Here is a 15793-nt window from a genome sequence, read left to right on the forward strand (position 1 = left end):
CGTTTATTTGAAAGGAAAACTAGTACAAGTGGATCTGAGGCACCATCGTTACACTCCAAATCATATTCTGGGAGTACTACTATCACCACTACATGTACATTTGTAGGTGCCTTCTTTTGGAACAAATAACATCAGTAAGGTTTTTGAATGCTTTCAGTAGATGTATATGTTGTCTGCGATCCACTCTGGTAGATGTGTCATGACAAAAGTTTTAACATGCCAGTAGAACTGCATGGGTTTATACCGCACTTTGGGGCTGACAGCAACCACAGCTGCCACCATGGCGTCCACCACAGGTGAGGTGTCCCGGCTGCCCTCGGTGGCGTACTGGTGCATCAGGAGTTTGTAGTCATCCAGGGCTTTCTTACCATAGGCTTCCTTCACTTCATCTGTCATGCCGTCCCAAAGTTCCTGTACAAAAATGTGTTAGTCTTAAATGATATTTACTGTGCCATTAATACTTTTTGTGCAAGATGGGGGAAAGCGCAATCACGAAAATCATTATAAATGCGACTGAACGCTAACGTTACTACTAATTGGCAGTTCCCCATTTCCTGTGCATTATCAGATTAAGCTCGAAACGTTTTGTGTAAATAGTTCTTAAGAAATTATGTCAGTCAATGAGTAATACATGCATGTGTTGAAATACGTGTAACAAAATCTTTTCACACCAATTAGTTAATAGAATTTTCATCGAACTGACCTCTTTTTAAAGGTAAGCACACGTACCTTCAAATTTACGATGGCTATCAGTCCATCTTGTTCACGGAGTGACCTAGTTCTCGCGAGACTTGCTAAAACCAGGTCTTTATTCAGTTCAGAACTAGGTCGGACTTGAGTGGATGTTCCGCCCGTCCAATTTGAAGGTGCGTGTGTTTCCCTTTAAAAACTAGTCACTATTAGATGAAAGTTCTATTAACAGTGCACATACATGTCACTAATGAATCTATTCAACGATTTTCACACCAACTTGAACCTTTAGGAAGATAAAGTAACCTTAGCAGTCCTCTCTATGCCCTGCTTGTTGAAGATGTTGGTGGCGCTGATGAAGTTTCCTGGCTCGATGATGCTGACGTCCACGCCCCACCGTTTCATCTCGTACCTCAGGACGTCCGAGAAGCTCTCCACCCCGTACTTAGTGATGCCGTACGCCGAGCGGGACGGGGCACAGCTGCGACCCAGCCCACTGGCAATGTTAATCACTCGTCCTGTTAAGACACAACACACAGAGACAATTTACTAGTAATCATTTGTGCTTTCTTGTATCCGTGTGACTGTCTTAAGTTTGTGTGCATGTCTGTATTATGATTAAATGAGGATTCCGGCTAGGCCACCTTATCTTATAGTGTTGTTGCGGCCCAGCCCAATGGCAACATTGATCCTGAACATTCTACAAAACATTGATCCATAGATTTGCCTACGTGTCATCACCCTGAGTTGCAACATGGATTTTGCTTAGGACTATGTACCAAATCATACTAGAAAGTGCATGTAGTACCTTTCGCTTTCCGTACAAGTGGCAGGAAGACTTTGGTGACCCTGACCGTGCCCCACAGGTTGACCTCCGCCACCCGTTTGTAGGTCTCTATGGGACACCACTCCACCAGACCATAGGTGGACGTGCCCGCATTGTTCACAATGGCCCACAAGCCTACATATGAAACACCAAAAGCAGCACAACGGTTCAATTCACATAGGTTCAATTCAATAGTTAGCATCTGTCCTTCTAAAAAAAAAAGACGTGATGTACAGAGCTTTACAAGCATCCCTGAACAGAGACGAAGGGCGCCATAGACTTCCTTTAACTTATGATCCACTGCTCACCGAGTCACGTGTCCTATCCGCATAATATGACGTCACAACAGCGATGGATTTGTTCATTCCTTGACAAAGACTAGAGCTGTTTTGCCGAAAATTTGTCCATTATCTTTTGTGTTGGAAATTACAGTTCAACTTGTTCCAGAAGACATGATGTAGTTTTTATTTTATTTTGTAGGTACATTTGTCTTTCGTTCGCAACAATATGTAAGAACTGACCTGCGTCCTTGTCTGGTAAGTTCTCTTCCATGTACTGCCGAGCCTTCCACAGACTGTCGTCACTGGTGACGTCCATCTGTAGTACATGGAGACGGGGAGACCCTACAGCAGCCAGCTCACGGGCACCTTCTCCACCCTTGTCCTACGGGCAGAGGAAATCAAAGTTGGCTTGTAATGCTTCACAGTGTACACTATTAGTACATTTTCACCAATCTTGAATTGTTACAAGTGTCACCGAGGTATATTTACTCTATGGCACAGCAGCCCTTTGATTCTCGATACATATTGCTGCCATTTGCAGCGTAGACATATACATCTTTACTCTCTGTAATCATGTAGCAAATGATTTACGGGCACCTTACGCATATTATCGCTGTCACATTTGTCTAACTTTGCTTTCTAAACAAACTGTAAGGCGACACAATCATATTAAGTAAACATTAATAAGTCCCAAATAATGACTGCTATGACTACAGGTAGACAACACAGTTCCGTACCGCATGCAGCTTGACACCAGTAGACTTTGAACACTAAGTGTTTTTATTTCAAATCGAAGTAGCTGCACTGAGATCTAGATCAAAGAGAGAACACGAAGTGCTTATCATCTACAATCTGGCCTGCAGGCACACTAACATACCTTGAGAACACACCCTGCGAACACCGTGAAGCCCCTGTCGTGCAGGACCCGGGACACCTCCTTCCCGAACCCGGTGTCGCACCCCGTCACCAGCACCGCCTTGCCCTTCCCGTCCACCTCCGTGACGGGCAGGAACCTGCAGACCGTCCAGGCCAGCACGGACGCCAGGAGCACGGAGAACGCCTTGGCCCACAGCCCCGCACCCGTGGTGGGCTGGAGACACGCCATCAGCATCGCGGCGTACACCACCACACGTATGAGGAGTTGGGAGGCCATTATGGGCAGTGAGTCCGAGACAAAACGTTATGAGAGATTGTGAAAAGTCAGAGAGCGGCGAAAAGTCAGAGAGCGGTCCACACCTGCCTAGAAAACTGCACCACAAATATCTACTAAGGGTACAAACTTTGATGACAGGGTCAAAGGTGAATGGGTTGATAAAAAGTTACAGTCGCAAGCAACCTCGACCCACAAAAAAATACTAGAGCAGAAAGCAATAGTGGTACTTCCATTTTCCTTTGGTTAATATTCAATATTTCTTCATTTTGTTTAGAATAATTATGAACCTCCTGAATTCACCCAATCATCCCCGCTAACAATAGTGGCCTCGGCCGTTCAGCATGTGGCAGTTTGTATAAAGGTCACCTGTGTGTTCTGCCTTAATGATTAACTCGGGTATGTTGATAATGGGTCCGGCTGCACGTGTGACTGATTTACCAATGCTCTAAAAGTCTAATCTCTAAGGATCACCTAAAATAAAGATGAAAAATAAAAATGTTTTTAGACAGTTGCACTCTTGCGCGATACAACTTTGCGTACGTATTTGGTTCCTTGAAAGAAAATAAAGAAACAGAAAGTTGGAACATAGTTGCTATGGCAGAGTTTTTGTCTACAAATCGGACATTTGTTTAACTAAGGGGGTAGAGATCGAAGACCTTTGTAGTGAAAGTCATTGTTTCCCATATTGACTATCCATGTATTCTCAAACCTTATGTTAAACTTTGTGCTCTCAATGTTTATTCAATGTGTACCAGTCAACACACCTTCTCTGATTACGTAATACAATTGCGTCCTTTGTTCAGTAAAATCAAACGTCCATTTGAACAACTCAAGGAATCGCACAATAAATAGCTTTATTGGAAAAAGCATCATTTTGGCACAATTGCACAAAAAGGCACAAGTAAAAGCACATATTAAAATGCAATATCATGAGCAGTGTGGTATATTTTGACGTTCATTAATTGCAAAATTGTCTTACATCTTATATAATAAGTAGTAGCAGAATATAATAATTGGCTAACTTTGCAGCAACTCCAATGAATAGAAAAGACTTTACACACGTGAAAATATAATTAACTCTGTTAACAACAATCTATAATGTCATGTATTCTCTCTTATATATAATATATTTGCATATTGACCACATCATTATTCATGCCCGGGTGACAACAGTCCGTTCTGTGCTACTCCCTCGCCCGGTCTGTCCCCGCAGGCTGACTGACGTTGTCCGCGCCCTTCTGCCCGTGAAGGTGTGTGGCTGTTCCCTCTCCCGTGACCACTGCTGCGTCAGCTGGTCCTCTACACGCTCCATGAAGGCGCTGTGCACACGGCGGTTCGGTTTCCGGAAGCGCTGAGGGAGAAAAAATAATATTCGTTTGTTTGTTTGTTTGTTTGTTTGTTTGTTAAGCATAACTCGCCTTTCGGCGTACCATAGTACACCAGTTTTGTACATTACGAACAAACAGCTGTAAGGTTTTTATTGATTTGAAATTAATTACATAAAGATTAGAATGTGGAATCTGTTACTCTCCAAGCAGAGGTTAGGCTCCGGCTGTTTTGTAAACGTTTCTAGGCGTTTTTATGGGGCCTTCTAGTTTGTACTGTTTTCTTAATGTCTCGCAGCGTAAGGCCCAGACCCAAGACATCAAGAAAACAGTACAAAATAGAAAGCCCGATAAAAACGCGTAAAAAACGTCAAAACGCCTCCAGAGCCTAACCTCTGCTTGGAGAGTAGGTCATAGGTAGAACCATCCGATGTGAACGAATGCCGTTGAAGAAAGGCAATATCAAAATTTAAGGTACAGAAAATTGCACACTTCATTGACTATTCTCCACCCAGTTAACTTATACTGACAACTAGTAATTCTTATCGGTAACGTGAAAGTTACGTACCGTGTATGCATGGTACCGGTTCGGCCACTCCTCCTTGGGATGGATGAGTTTCGCGTCCCACTTCGGCTCGGCAATCTTCGGCCGGTACATCTGTCGGCCCGCGTCTACGTCACGACCCACGTCAGAGTGGGCCAGACCTAAAACTAGGTGTTGATAGATAGAAATATTAGATCCTACTCGTCTAATTGATTGAAGTTATTATAAGGCTTGTGTCTTTGTTTGGTTGCATATTAATTGCAGCAGTTCTCCCAAGTTTTGCCTCAGGAACATTCTGGTTTGTTAAGTCACTTAAGACATGTAACGTTATACAACTATTATAAGAGGCAAAGTACTGGGTTATATCTTAAAAATGAATTTCGAGATGTTTTTACTTACTCTGGTTGAGCCGTTTCGACTTGAAGTTGAGGTTACCCGGGTCCTTTTCATACTTAGTTTCAAACTCCGGAAGACCGAGTTTCTTTAGGGGTGGATACTGTAAGAAAAACAGTATTAGTAAACAAACCGAATTCAATTGCCCTAAGACTTCTGTATTTGTATCATGCATAGGTTTTTGTGCCCTCAACAGCTATGTCAATCAAGTTTCATGATCCGCTACTGAACGTCGATGTGGTTCGTTCAATTCTTTGAGCATTTTGACAGCATCTGTCACCAACCTTAACTTGCATACATTCAAAACATCCAGTCTCCAACAGAGTCAACAACTAGGTATAGTCCTCTAGATGAAAGCAATTCCGTTGTTACACATAACATAAATAGTAATTTTACGCCTTGTTGGTATTGTTTCTAAATGGATATTTGCCACTGTTATATTTTTCCTTTCACTGGTACTGCTATACCATTAACTTTGTGGAATCGCCCAGTCGAATCGCATTACCACGCAACTCTTTTGTCAGCTTGATATGGCAACAGGTTTGTGTGTGTGTTGACCAAACAGGAGGCAATGATCTGTAACAGTTCGTTGTCTGGATAAGTCTAATAGTTGTCTCTAGTGGCGTCTATGTTGGAAATATATTTTTCTTTAGATTCAATGTAATTGGAAGTTATTTAACTCACCTGTCTAAAGTCATGAGGAGTTGGATTCTCAAATTGATCTTGTTTGAACACCAGTCTTCTCACGGAATCTTTTTTCGCCTCTAAGGGATCATGGATCTTAAATCTCGTCTGAAACAGGGGACTCTGGGGTTTCTTAGGTTTTAAAATGTTTGGTAGGACCAGTTCTTGACTCTGTTTCTGCATCTGTTCTTTCTGACGTTTCCAGTCGCCGGGAAAGGTACCGTACTTCCACGGCTGCATCGCTTCCCGACTGTTTCGTGTGGGGGGCTTCGGATCGTAGGCATCGACGCAGAAACTTGGCGGTTTCCTCCTCCATATGTCCTCCTGTTTGGGCGGTTTTAGCAACAAGAACGTGTCACTTCTTGTGAGCACAAGTGCGTTTTTGGCGTCGAACTCCGTCTTGGAGTGAAAGCCAAACGGTTTTCCGAATGGGTTCTGATAGAAGGAGTCCAGGCTTGAACTTTGTAATCTCTGTGCCGTCTCCATAGTTCCCGCAGATTTATTGTCTCTCCCCGCTGTCGTGTAGAGACCTTGCTGATTGCACTAAAGTGTCGATAAAGCACCCCTATCAAAACAAAAGATTTAGATTAAGTACAGTAATACTTAGACGTTAATCATCGATACCTCTATCACCAGGAAACGAAGTTAATACGTCTGTTAGTTGTATACTTGTGTCATGGACGCCGTTTCACCACTAGTGCATGATGTACATATTTCACTGGACGGCAGAGAAATCGTTGTATAATGGCCCCTCCCCACTTCACTTTCTTTGTGTTGTTGATCTCCTGGACTACCATATATCGACCGCTGTCATCGAAGAACCAACATATTCATGCTAAATCCAACGATCGCGCCAAGTATATAATACAAGAGAGTGTAAACCTTCATAGTGAATCATAATCCTAGCTACACACCTGTCGGGACATACCTTGGCAACAAGTAATAACAACGGCTTTATAGAGGTAAACAATGGCGGATTAGATCTGACTATGCTGTTCTTTCAGCTGGCCAACCTGTGTGGCTCATTGGACTAAACAGTGGTAACACACGTCAATATTATGACTGAAAGTTGCTGAAACTTTTAGCTCTTGATCTCATTGATGACAACGTTACTTATGTGACAAGGGCAAACGATATCTAACGACGGTGTGGCGCAAATAAAAACACGTCTTGTTTTAGGTACCTTAAATTGGTACAAATACTTGATTCTCTACCAAAATGTGAATGAACGACACACAAAGCTTAAGGCGAGACAGTAGACGTAAGATTGTAGACTCTATACACCATAAATTACAATGAAGCCGTGCTCTAGATATCGTGTAAGCATTATTAGCGACATATAGTATATCTGTTTTTTCATGCTTCGGTGTTAATGAAAAGAGAGCCCTTATAGGGGGCTGAGGACGGCGCAAGGGCCATTCAAACTCAAGATCATTCTCAGTAATACAAATTATGTTTATCATAGTATATATCGATATCTGTTGAATGCAATAGGTTAAGCTATTATTACCTGTGTAGAGTGCACGGGTTACTGATCAGACGACTGACGTGTGACTGCACAGTAACCCGATGTTTCAAGGTACACACACGGAAATTCGATAAGAAGGTAGCATCACTGTTAAAAGTAACCAGATTTTGGACCTTCTCAAAAAATCCATGCTTCATAAACGATGTGGAATGATTCAACAATCTCTACTTACCTCTAAATCAGGGAATTTTTAGCCCTTCTTGACAGGAAATGCCCTGAATCACGACGGACCTGTGTGACACTGCAAGGTGTGGGTATTTGTACAGTAGTGTTGGAGTCAAACAAAAGGCGCCGCGCGTGGCCGCCGTCACCATGGGGACGCGCGCGGCTCAGGTAACCCGACCGGTAAGGTATCCCCGGGCACCTGCGCGCTGCAGGTGATTAATGTGGGCACCTGTCAGTGTACAGGTTGTAATGCATACATTATTAATTATCACAATAATTGTTCGTGGCCGCATAACAACGAGCGAACAATTGTCATATCCACAATAAAACCCTAATATTTTAACCACATGGGCCATGCGGGGACATGTTTGCGTCTTGCAATCATCATGAGAAAGTGCTGTAGTATTCTTTAATGCGAATTTCTGAGAAGTAAAGTTATGTCTTGCATTTCTTTGATTATAGTCAAAACACACCCAGTGAGTAATACTCATAGGCATTTGATAATTATGAGTTGCTGTCCCGAAGTTTTCATTGCAATGTGTGTGTCTCCTTATAAGTGTGAAACATAAAAAGTTTCTGATGTTTACTTCACCATATGGATAGGCGGTTGTATTAATATTTTACTTTGAAAATTTCGACAGAATCACGGAAGATCATCTGTTGTTTATATTGTTTATCATTTTAGTCAACATCACCCGTTGAATTCCCCCATTAATATCTTTATGATGGTTTGACCCATCGCTGCTGGCGGGAACCGGTCAAAGAATCCCGTCAATGATATCTCCCAGCATGCACCGCGCCGGGCCGGGAGGAAGTTGCGCCATTTGTCGACATCAGAACCGTATGGAGACAGGAGCTAGCCAGTGACTTTTCATCATTTTCTGCTTTCTGTAACCTTACAGGCGTCTTTTGTCGCGTTCGTATTCCCTAGGAGATACCCTAGACACTATTTGTTGGAGAAATTAGCATCTAAGGGATAAACATGCCGAAGAATAAGGGTAAGTGAGACGGTGTTTTTCACGTGTGTTTTGTGCCATGCGTCATGCTTTCACAGAATTTAATTTTATAAAATTCATTTCTAATACTGGCAGCGAAACGTTGTCCCACTATGTAGACGCCTTCTTTTGTCTTTGGAAAAACATTGCCCCTTCTATTCTAGTTGTTGACATTCGCGATGGCTTTAAATGGGTGTTGTATGGTTTCCTTTTGTTAACTTATGTGGGGAGGGGGGCAATACGTTGTCCGCATGTAAATTAATTTTTGTGTCCAATTTACTTGTAGTTGCACCATATGCCTGTGTGTTGTGTGCATTGATACGTCTTTGGTTTGTTATCAACGAGAGTGTACTCCTTACCATCTGTGTCTATCCTTGATTTGACTGTTTTTATTAAAGCAAAATACTTTTTGGATGACATGGCCAGATGTCAGAAGGGTGATGATCAGATCACTTCTGTTTTTTGCTAAATATTTTTCTGAACAAGTCTTTATGGCGCATGTCTTTGCCAACCAGTCAGAAATATTTGATACATCAAGTAGATACAGAAACAAATTGCTCTAAATTACTTAATTGCACAGTATGCAGATAGGTAATCATGGACATTATGGCGTATGCTTTGTTAATCAGGAAACAATCGTGCTACCGCGTGGTTGAGAGAAAAAGACTAAGAGATACAGGCAGGTCTTTGAGTTCAACACTGTGAGCCTAGTTAAAGATCTGCAATTGTTGTGACAGACCATTATGATTTTTTAATTGTTTTTCATCATTTGTTTCCAGGAAAGGGAGGAAAGAACCGAAGAAGGGGAAAGAATGAGAACGAGTCTGAGAAGAGAGAGTTGGTGTTCAAGGAGGACGGACAAGGTACTTACTTGTTACCACCTATGCTTTTGACATCATTAAATCCAGCGTTGTTTCATTTTTGCTCAGGTAACAAGGCCTGTTCAACATTGTGCTTGTTCATATCTAAATAACAACAACAACAGCAACAACAACAAACATGTGGCAGATGAATGTATCAAAACTGACAATTTTGTTCCTTTTTGCTCAGTTTCAGGAAATGTTATATAATCTCTCTTTTTCTCTTCTACCTGTAGAGTATGCACAGGTGACAAAGATGTTGGGTAATGGCAGACTGGAGGCCATGTGCTTCGATGGCCAGAAACGATTGTGTCATATCAGAGGAAAGCTGAGGAAAAAGGTAGGATTTTCCTGTGGTTTCTTGTCTACGGATGACATATGTTGACTACGTAGTAGTATCCAATATTTGATTATACGTCCATTCCTCGTTAAAGGGGCAAATTGCTGTCGCACATAAGCAGCGGGCCACAGATTTCTTTAAAGACACAATGACTACGTATTTTGCCCTTTTCCGTTACAAGTACATGATAGTAATATGCTAAGCAATGTTTTCCCACCATTGTTAGTTGCCTTTTGGTCGTCCGGGGTAAGCTTTTGCTTAGAAACACGCTAAAAACACGTGTCGGAAATGCTATAAAGGTGAATATCGTGGCATTCTGATAATGAAAAGACGTTAGTTCTTTAAATTTTCAGTCATAATTTACATTAACCACTTAGGCCGGCTTGTCACGTGTTGATGAACTTGTCCAGCAGACGACCTTTTTACGTCAGATGCCGTTTTATTCTTGTCGCCAACTTTTGTATAATTTACGTTACCGAACTTCTGTTGGGTGTAATTTGCTTACGAAAAGACATTTTCCGATAATTTTTTCACTGTTTTATCTGCTAAACAGTGGTGTTGCGTAACAAACAAATGACAGAACACATAAAACACGAATGTTGGAAACATGACTATAACCGCCAATCTCAGGCCGTTTGTCACTTTTTTGATATAATTTACGTTACCATAATAAGTCCCTTAGAATCATAGAAAGATCGTTACTTTTGTAGTCATAGGAAAGAATGCTCCCAGATAAGTAATTGCCTGCAGCGTTAATCTTTTCAGAGCTGTTTGTTAAAATTTTATTTATCAATAAAAGCATAAATATAATTTACGTTACCATATAATTTACGTTACCATTTTTTTTCTTCAACATGTCATCGGATGTTCAGCAAGAGCACATCAACCAAAGACATATTATCTGCTGTAATGTTACTGTAGGTGGGCTTGGCTTGCCATAGAGTCACAATACAGTCTGTTTATATGTTCCTGTTTCAGTGAATTTTACGATGCTGGGACTTTTCATTTCTCATAGGAACGATGTTCAAATGATAAACCTGACATGCACCAACTTGGAAAGATGCGGGTGTTTATATTGATATCTGATGCTTCAATAATCAACATTACACGGAATGTATAGTACCAAGTTGAATAAATGTATATTGGGTTGGACTGAACCAAAATAAACCCCTGTTGTCAAAGGAGACTCGTCCAAGTTTGTCGTCATTTTTGCGCGCTTTTTGAAGATCACACGACTGGAATGACAGAAATTCATGCTCAACACTGACTTATGAAGTAAGGTACGTTTCAAGCATGTTTGTCTTAAATAGCAACAGAGATTATGATCAGCTAATTATGAAGGTCAATGTAGTCAAGATTCGTGTCACAGAAATATTTCTCGTTTTACACAGTGGACCCCTTTACGTACAGACGGCGGTAAATCAGCGACACTATTTACGCTAGCGCCACATTATCTACATTGAGGACTTGTCATTGAGTTATAAGCTCCATGATCAAAAGCATATGGGCTGCAGAATTTAATAGCTAACTTAAGTTAAGACTTCACTGTCATTAGATGTTCCGAAGTTTTCACCTTTGCTTGTTAAGGTTGGAAATCTTGTTAATTAGAAGCAAACTACTCTTTCAACCAGTCGTGACTGCACAGAATTGATGCACAGAATTGTTTTACATGGACAGACACATGGTTCAAGGCAGAAAGCTATTTGTGAAACCAATCCCACTCTATAAAGTCAAGATCTATATAACGTCAGGCTTGTCATGTAATCGTGGCATTAGTATAAAGGGACAGGCTGCCAGGATAACTGTAGAACAGACCAGTGCCTTTACACATGCAGCTCTCTTTTGGAAAATTCACTGTTGTTTATAGCCTTGCTCATCAACAAAAGCCTTGTTATACACATATTACACAGTTCTTTCTGCCGGTATTATTGAACCACACGATATAAGGTGTATGGATGGACATTTTGTTAGGTAGCACATTCATTCTATATTGATGTGACATTGTCTTTGTTCCACCAACAAAGATTGTCCTGACATTAAAAAATGTTTTATAAGAAGTGCGATAATTGGTGTTTAGTTTGTTGTCTTTCCAATATCGAAAGCTTGTGCTAGAAAGGCCCAGTCCATCTGGTGCATGTTGCCATCGCATCATGTCCTGCTATTCCCAAAGACTTGATTATTAAAGGACGCGAGGACGAAGCGGTTCTGACCTAGAGCGTGTGATTGCGTGAATCCTTTGTTACTTAGCATGTATTTAAATAGACCCCGCCAAGATAGAGACCTTGCATATCTTGGGTGTCTTTCCGCAGAGTCCGGGTGGGTACAGGACGAACAAGATTATACGGGTATTCCGGATAACAAAGATACACTTTTTTGCTACTCTGAGTTAGCAACATGAAGATAAGAGGTCCAGCATTATAGACGAACATGACCTGATCAGTTCAAATAGAGCCAGTATGTACACTATTCGGCTTTCCTCCAAATGTTAGAGATTCTGTAATTTACGTTACCACAGTTCATTGGCATTTACCTGTAGAATAGATATCGCCTGCTTCCAACCATTTTCATAAATATATTCTATCGCTCTTATCCCATCCTACAGGGTGAAAATTAAGGAGTATTAAACGGTTTGTCTTCATATCAGAAAAATAACATATCATTTATTTACTTTTATACAAATGTAGCAAACTTAATAGCTAGTAATTTTGATGATTATTCCGAAACAAATGACATGGCGGTTAAATATTTCTCATTGGCGTGTAATTTGAAGGTTTTGGGTTGGAAAATGCGCTAATTTGGCTGTTGTTAATCCACTATTACTTGCTGGAACATTTCTCTGTGTAGTAATATGCTCTTTATTACGAAATTGTAGGAAAGATGGCATGGCCTACTAAAAATCAAGTATCTCCAAAATTAAGCGTGTTAGCACCAGACAAAAATAGCAAAAGATAGTCGATATAAGTGGTAACAAGTTCATACCAGCAGGTAAGCGTTTTGGACAACTTTATTTTTTACAATTTTCTACCTCCAATTTTCCCAGTTAACGAGGAATGGGCGTATAATGAGAGATCTTCATTTACATGCTCTTGCCCACATGGGCTAAATGCAGTGATTCAATAATATTACATGGAATAGTAAAGACTAAGTACTATTAGTATTACAGCTAGTGTTAGAAGTGAACAATTCGATAAATAAAACATCTGGAGCTATGCTATCACTAATTATTGTTTAAATGCCTCTTCCCTCTGCTTAACAAGTGTATACTATACGAACTCACATAGTTTTTGTTGCACAATGTAGTATTTAATTATATTGCTGTGGGGGCTCCTGGCATGGGAGCGCAGCAAGTGGCTCTGTCGAGTGGGTTCATGCTGACTGGACACTTTGATGTCCTTAATGACACACTCAGCCAAAATTTCCTAGGTCTACCACGGCCTCTGTTGCCTCGACAGTGCAATTTGCTGATGTTGTGAGCCAAGATAGTCATTGTAAAAAGTGACTTTGGATTCAGTATGTGCTGTGTGATCAGTGATTGTGTTTTGTGCCTGTTAATCCTTGTATTTGTTGTTCTGCAGGTGTGGATTAACACATCAGACATCATTCTGGTGGGGCTGAGAGAGTACCAGGTTAGTAAAAATCATTTACCATAGTATGTCATCATATGCAATACATCATCAGTCTTAATTGTGCTTCAATGTAATCAATAGTCCTAGCTTCTCGCCTTGTTAGTGTTTGTCATGTAATAAAGTTTTTCCATGTGAAAGTGTAAAACCACAAATGGACAACTGATGAAAAAGTTAGCTGAAAATTGAAAAAAAAAATTAATGTGCTGACAAAGCCTGCATTAGATTTTACAGATTTATGTAAAGTAAGATGTGTAACCTGGATTAATTTGTACTTGTAAACTCAATACCTGTACAGGATGCAAAGGCAGATGTGATCCTGAAGTACAACGCTGACGAAGCACGAAACCTGAAGTTGTATGGAGAGTTGCCAGAATCTGGTAAGTCTCTGGAAAGATGTATAACCTAAGTGCTACTGCACTCAGATATACCTTACTTTGGTTCTCCTGGAGCATTTTCTCTTACAGTTCAGGTGATGTTCAGAATAGACTCAGTAGTACATCTATCTTTCCTTTCCATTTGCCACATCATCCCAGCAGACATCTAGTTACACCCTCTTGCCACTAGAGGCTGCTACCTGCTTCAACTGCTGAACAACCAAAGATTTACAGATCGCTCAACAAATTTAATGGACGAAACAGATTTTTGAAAATATTTTTTGTTTTGTTGTCCTGTAGATCATACTTTTACATCTTGTATTATATTCCAATTAAGAAATCAAGGGTCACGCAAAAGCAACTTTGGTTGATCATCAATTACCATCTTGTGGAGAGTGGGCTTTAGATAGATTTTGCAAGATGGAAAATGGTCACTTGGAGTTTATTAATCAGTTGTATGCTTTTTTCTCTCCCTCAGTACGAATCAATGACACAGTCACCTATGGTGAGGGTGGCGAGGAGGATGACATCACCTTTGATGACTTTGAGAGAGAAGAGGATGAAATTGAGAATGTGAGTAGGAAGACTCTAAAACTTGCTTCAAAGAAACTTAAAACAGTTGGGTTTAGATTGGACTGTGTTGTGAAATACTGTTGTGAGTAAAATGTTGCTACTTGTCATGAAGGTGTAACGGGTTGAAACTAACCATCACAAGTCTGTAACTACATTTATGTCACACATAAGGTATGTGTGCTGTTGTCAAAAATTCTGTTTCAGCTCTCCCGCGGGTAAGGATTGCCCTCTGTCCTTTGAGTGATGATACAGAATACACAGTGTAGTATTCTGTGTACATCAAGATTGACACTTCATGAGTGCTAACAGTGAAAAGAATTACTTACAGCTGATAAGAAATAAACAACGTTAACATGTGCCTTTTCCTTACCTTTTGCAGATCTAAGCTTCCAGTCTTGCAACAGATCATAGAATTGGCGTTCCTTGTTTTCACTAATGAAGAAAAAGAAGAAAGAATATACAAAGAAAATACAAAGATGAACATTGACATTTAATCTAGGATTTTGCTGCTTGGAATGCCTCTAACTTGTGTTGAATTGTGCAGGCAGTGTAAGAATACTTTGTATCTGCAATTTTCAAGAAGTGAAACAACACCATTTGTATGTACAAGTTCTAAGCAAAAATACTCTTAGTACAAGAGGTTGGATTAAAAGTAAAGTAGATATACAAAAAAGAGAGTAAAATGCTTGATAAGAGGTTTTTAAACCTAGCAAATCAAATAAGAGTTAAGTTGTCTGGTATAATTTCTATGAACCGTCTTGTGTTGTTGACTGTCACACATGGTAGGACTAAGTTTTGAGAAGTGTTTTGAGTAGTGTATTTATGTTACCAAGCAATGTCCAACATACAGGTTCATGTGTTCCAGAGTATTGTTAGTTCAGCATGGCCCTATTGTGTATGTACTGCATGAGTCACCAAGTTAAAATATCAAGTGTTTTGACAAAGTAAAGTCTTGTGTTTCTAAATGAAAGAAAAATACATGGGCACTGTCTGTTTTGATAGTCCAAGCTGGCAATATAATGGGTACCATATAACAGTTGCATTAACTATTACATGTAGATTATGGAAACTAGATGTAAAGAAATGTACAATACATGGAACAGTGTACATGCACGTACTGCTACACTATGTGGTGCATTGTGTTGGTATAATGTCTTCTAAATATGAAAATAAAGCTGTACCAATCTCATCAGATTAATGTTTTTGAACTCTTTCTTTCAAGAGATATCTGCAGTGTTTTCTATGTAAAGTCAGTCATATTGATTTTTTTCCGGATTGGAATCAGTTATTTTGTATAATGGTAAAATTTACATTGATCCTACTACAAGTATACCCACAGTAGCTTTTGTATACATAAATAAGTTCATCTGTTAGTGGAAGTTACTAGTACTCTGAAAAAAGTTGAACTGAAATTTGCAACACAAGAAATTGGACTC

At 40.2% G+C, this 15793-nt stretch overlaps 3 protein-coding genes across 3 annotated transcripts; 1 reads left to right on the forward strand and 2 right to left on the reverse strand.

Moving 5' to 3' along the window:
- Window positions 1–107: 107 nt before the first annotated feature.
- LOC118423631 (D-beta-hydroxybutyrate dehydrogenase, mitochondrial-like) lies at window positions 108–3047 on the reverse strand. The gene is made up of 5 exons (XM_035831864.1): window positions 2675–3047; window positions 2038–2179; window positions 1499–1651; window positions 997–1208; window positions 108–411 (listed from the first exon to the last, which is right to left on the reverse strand). The coding sequence occupies exons 1-5, from the start codon at window positions 2948–2950 to the stop codon at window positions 154–156; spliced, it is 1041 nt and encodes a 346-aa protein (XP_035687757.1). The 5' UTR covers window positions 2951–3047; the 3' UTR covers window positions 108–153.
- Window positions 3048–3784: 737 nt separating this feature from the next.
- LOC118423539 lies at window positions 3785–7818 on the reverse strand. Its single transcript, XM_035831726.1, has 5 exons — window positions 7597–7818; window positions 5897–6461; window positions 5219–5315; window positions 4844–4986; window positions 3785–4301 (listed from the first exon to the last, which is right to left on the reverse strand). The coding sequence occupies exons 2-5, from the start codon at window positions 6380–6382 to the stop codon at window positions 4104–4106; spliced, it is 924 nt and encodes a 307-aa protein (XP_035687619.1). The 5' UTR covers window positions 6383–6461; window positions 7597–7818; the 3' UTR covers window positions 3785–4103.
- A 562-nt stretch (window positions 7819–8380) lies between these two features.
- LOC118423007 (eukaryotic translation initiation factor 1A, X-chromosomal-like) lies at window positions 8381–15551 on the forward strand. The gene is made up of 7 exons (XM_035830901.1): window positions 8381–8587; window positions 9364–9447; window positions 9681–9784; window positions 13360–13410; window positions 13706–13787; window positions 14263–14357; window positions 14737–15551. The coding sequence occupies exons 1-7, from the start codon at window positions 8572–8574 to the stop codon at window positions 14740–14742; spliced, it is 438 nt and encodes a 145-aa protein (XP_035686794.1). The 5' UTR covers window positions 8381–8571; the 3' UTR covers window positions 14743–15551.
- Window positions 15552–15793: the final 242 nt, after the last annotated feature.

Source organism: Branchiostoma floridae, chromosome 9, assembly GCF_000003815.2.
Source record: "Branchiostoma floridae strain S238N-H82 chromosome 9, Bfl_VNyyK, whole genome shotgun sequence".
NCBI classification, from domain to species: Eukaryota; Metazoa; Chordata; class Leptocardii; order Amphioxiformes; family Branchiostomatidae; genus Branchiostoma; species Branchiostoma floridae.

Bases quoted from the DNA above. Each gene is read 5' to 3' on its own strand.
- LOC118423631 (XM_035831864.1), bottom strand. From the start codon at position 2,950: ATGGCCTCCCAACTCCTCATACGTGTGGTGGTGTACGCCGCGATGCTG. The intron at 1,652-2,037 runs GTCAGTTCTTAC...TTTCATATGTAG, and splicing joins CTTACCAGACAAGGACGCAG to GCTTGTGGGCCATTGTGAAC. The intron at 412-996 runs GTTACTTTATCT...ATTTTTGTACAG, and splicing joins GCATAGAGAGGACTGCTAAG to GAACTTTGGGACGGCATGAC.
- LOC118423539 (XM_035831726.1), bottom strand. From the start codon at position 6,382: ATGGAGACGGCACAGAGATTACAAAGTTCAAGCCTGGACTCCTTCTAT. The intron at 4,987-5,218 runs GTAAGTAAAAAC...ATCAACACCTAG, and splicing joins GTCGAAACGGCTCAACCAGA to TTTTAGGTCTGGCCCACTCT. The intron at 4,302-4,843 runs GTACGTAACTTT...TTTCTCCCTCAG, and splicing joins ACCGGTACCATGCATACACG to CGCTTCCGGAAACCGAACCG.
- LOC118423007 (XM_035830901.1), top strand. The intron at 9,785-13,359 runs GTAGGATTTTCC...GTTGTTCTGCAG, and splicing joins GAGGAAAGCTGAGGAAAAAG to GTGTGGATTAACACATCAGA. The intron at 13,788-14,262 runs GTAAGTCTCTGG...TCTCTCCCTCAG, and splicing joins TGGAGAGTTGCCAGAATCTG to TACGAATCAATGACACAGTC.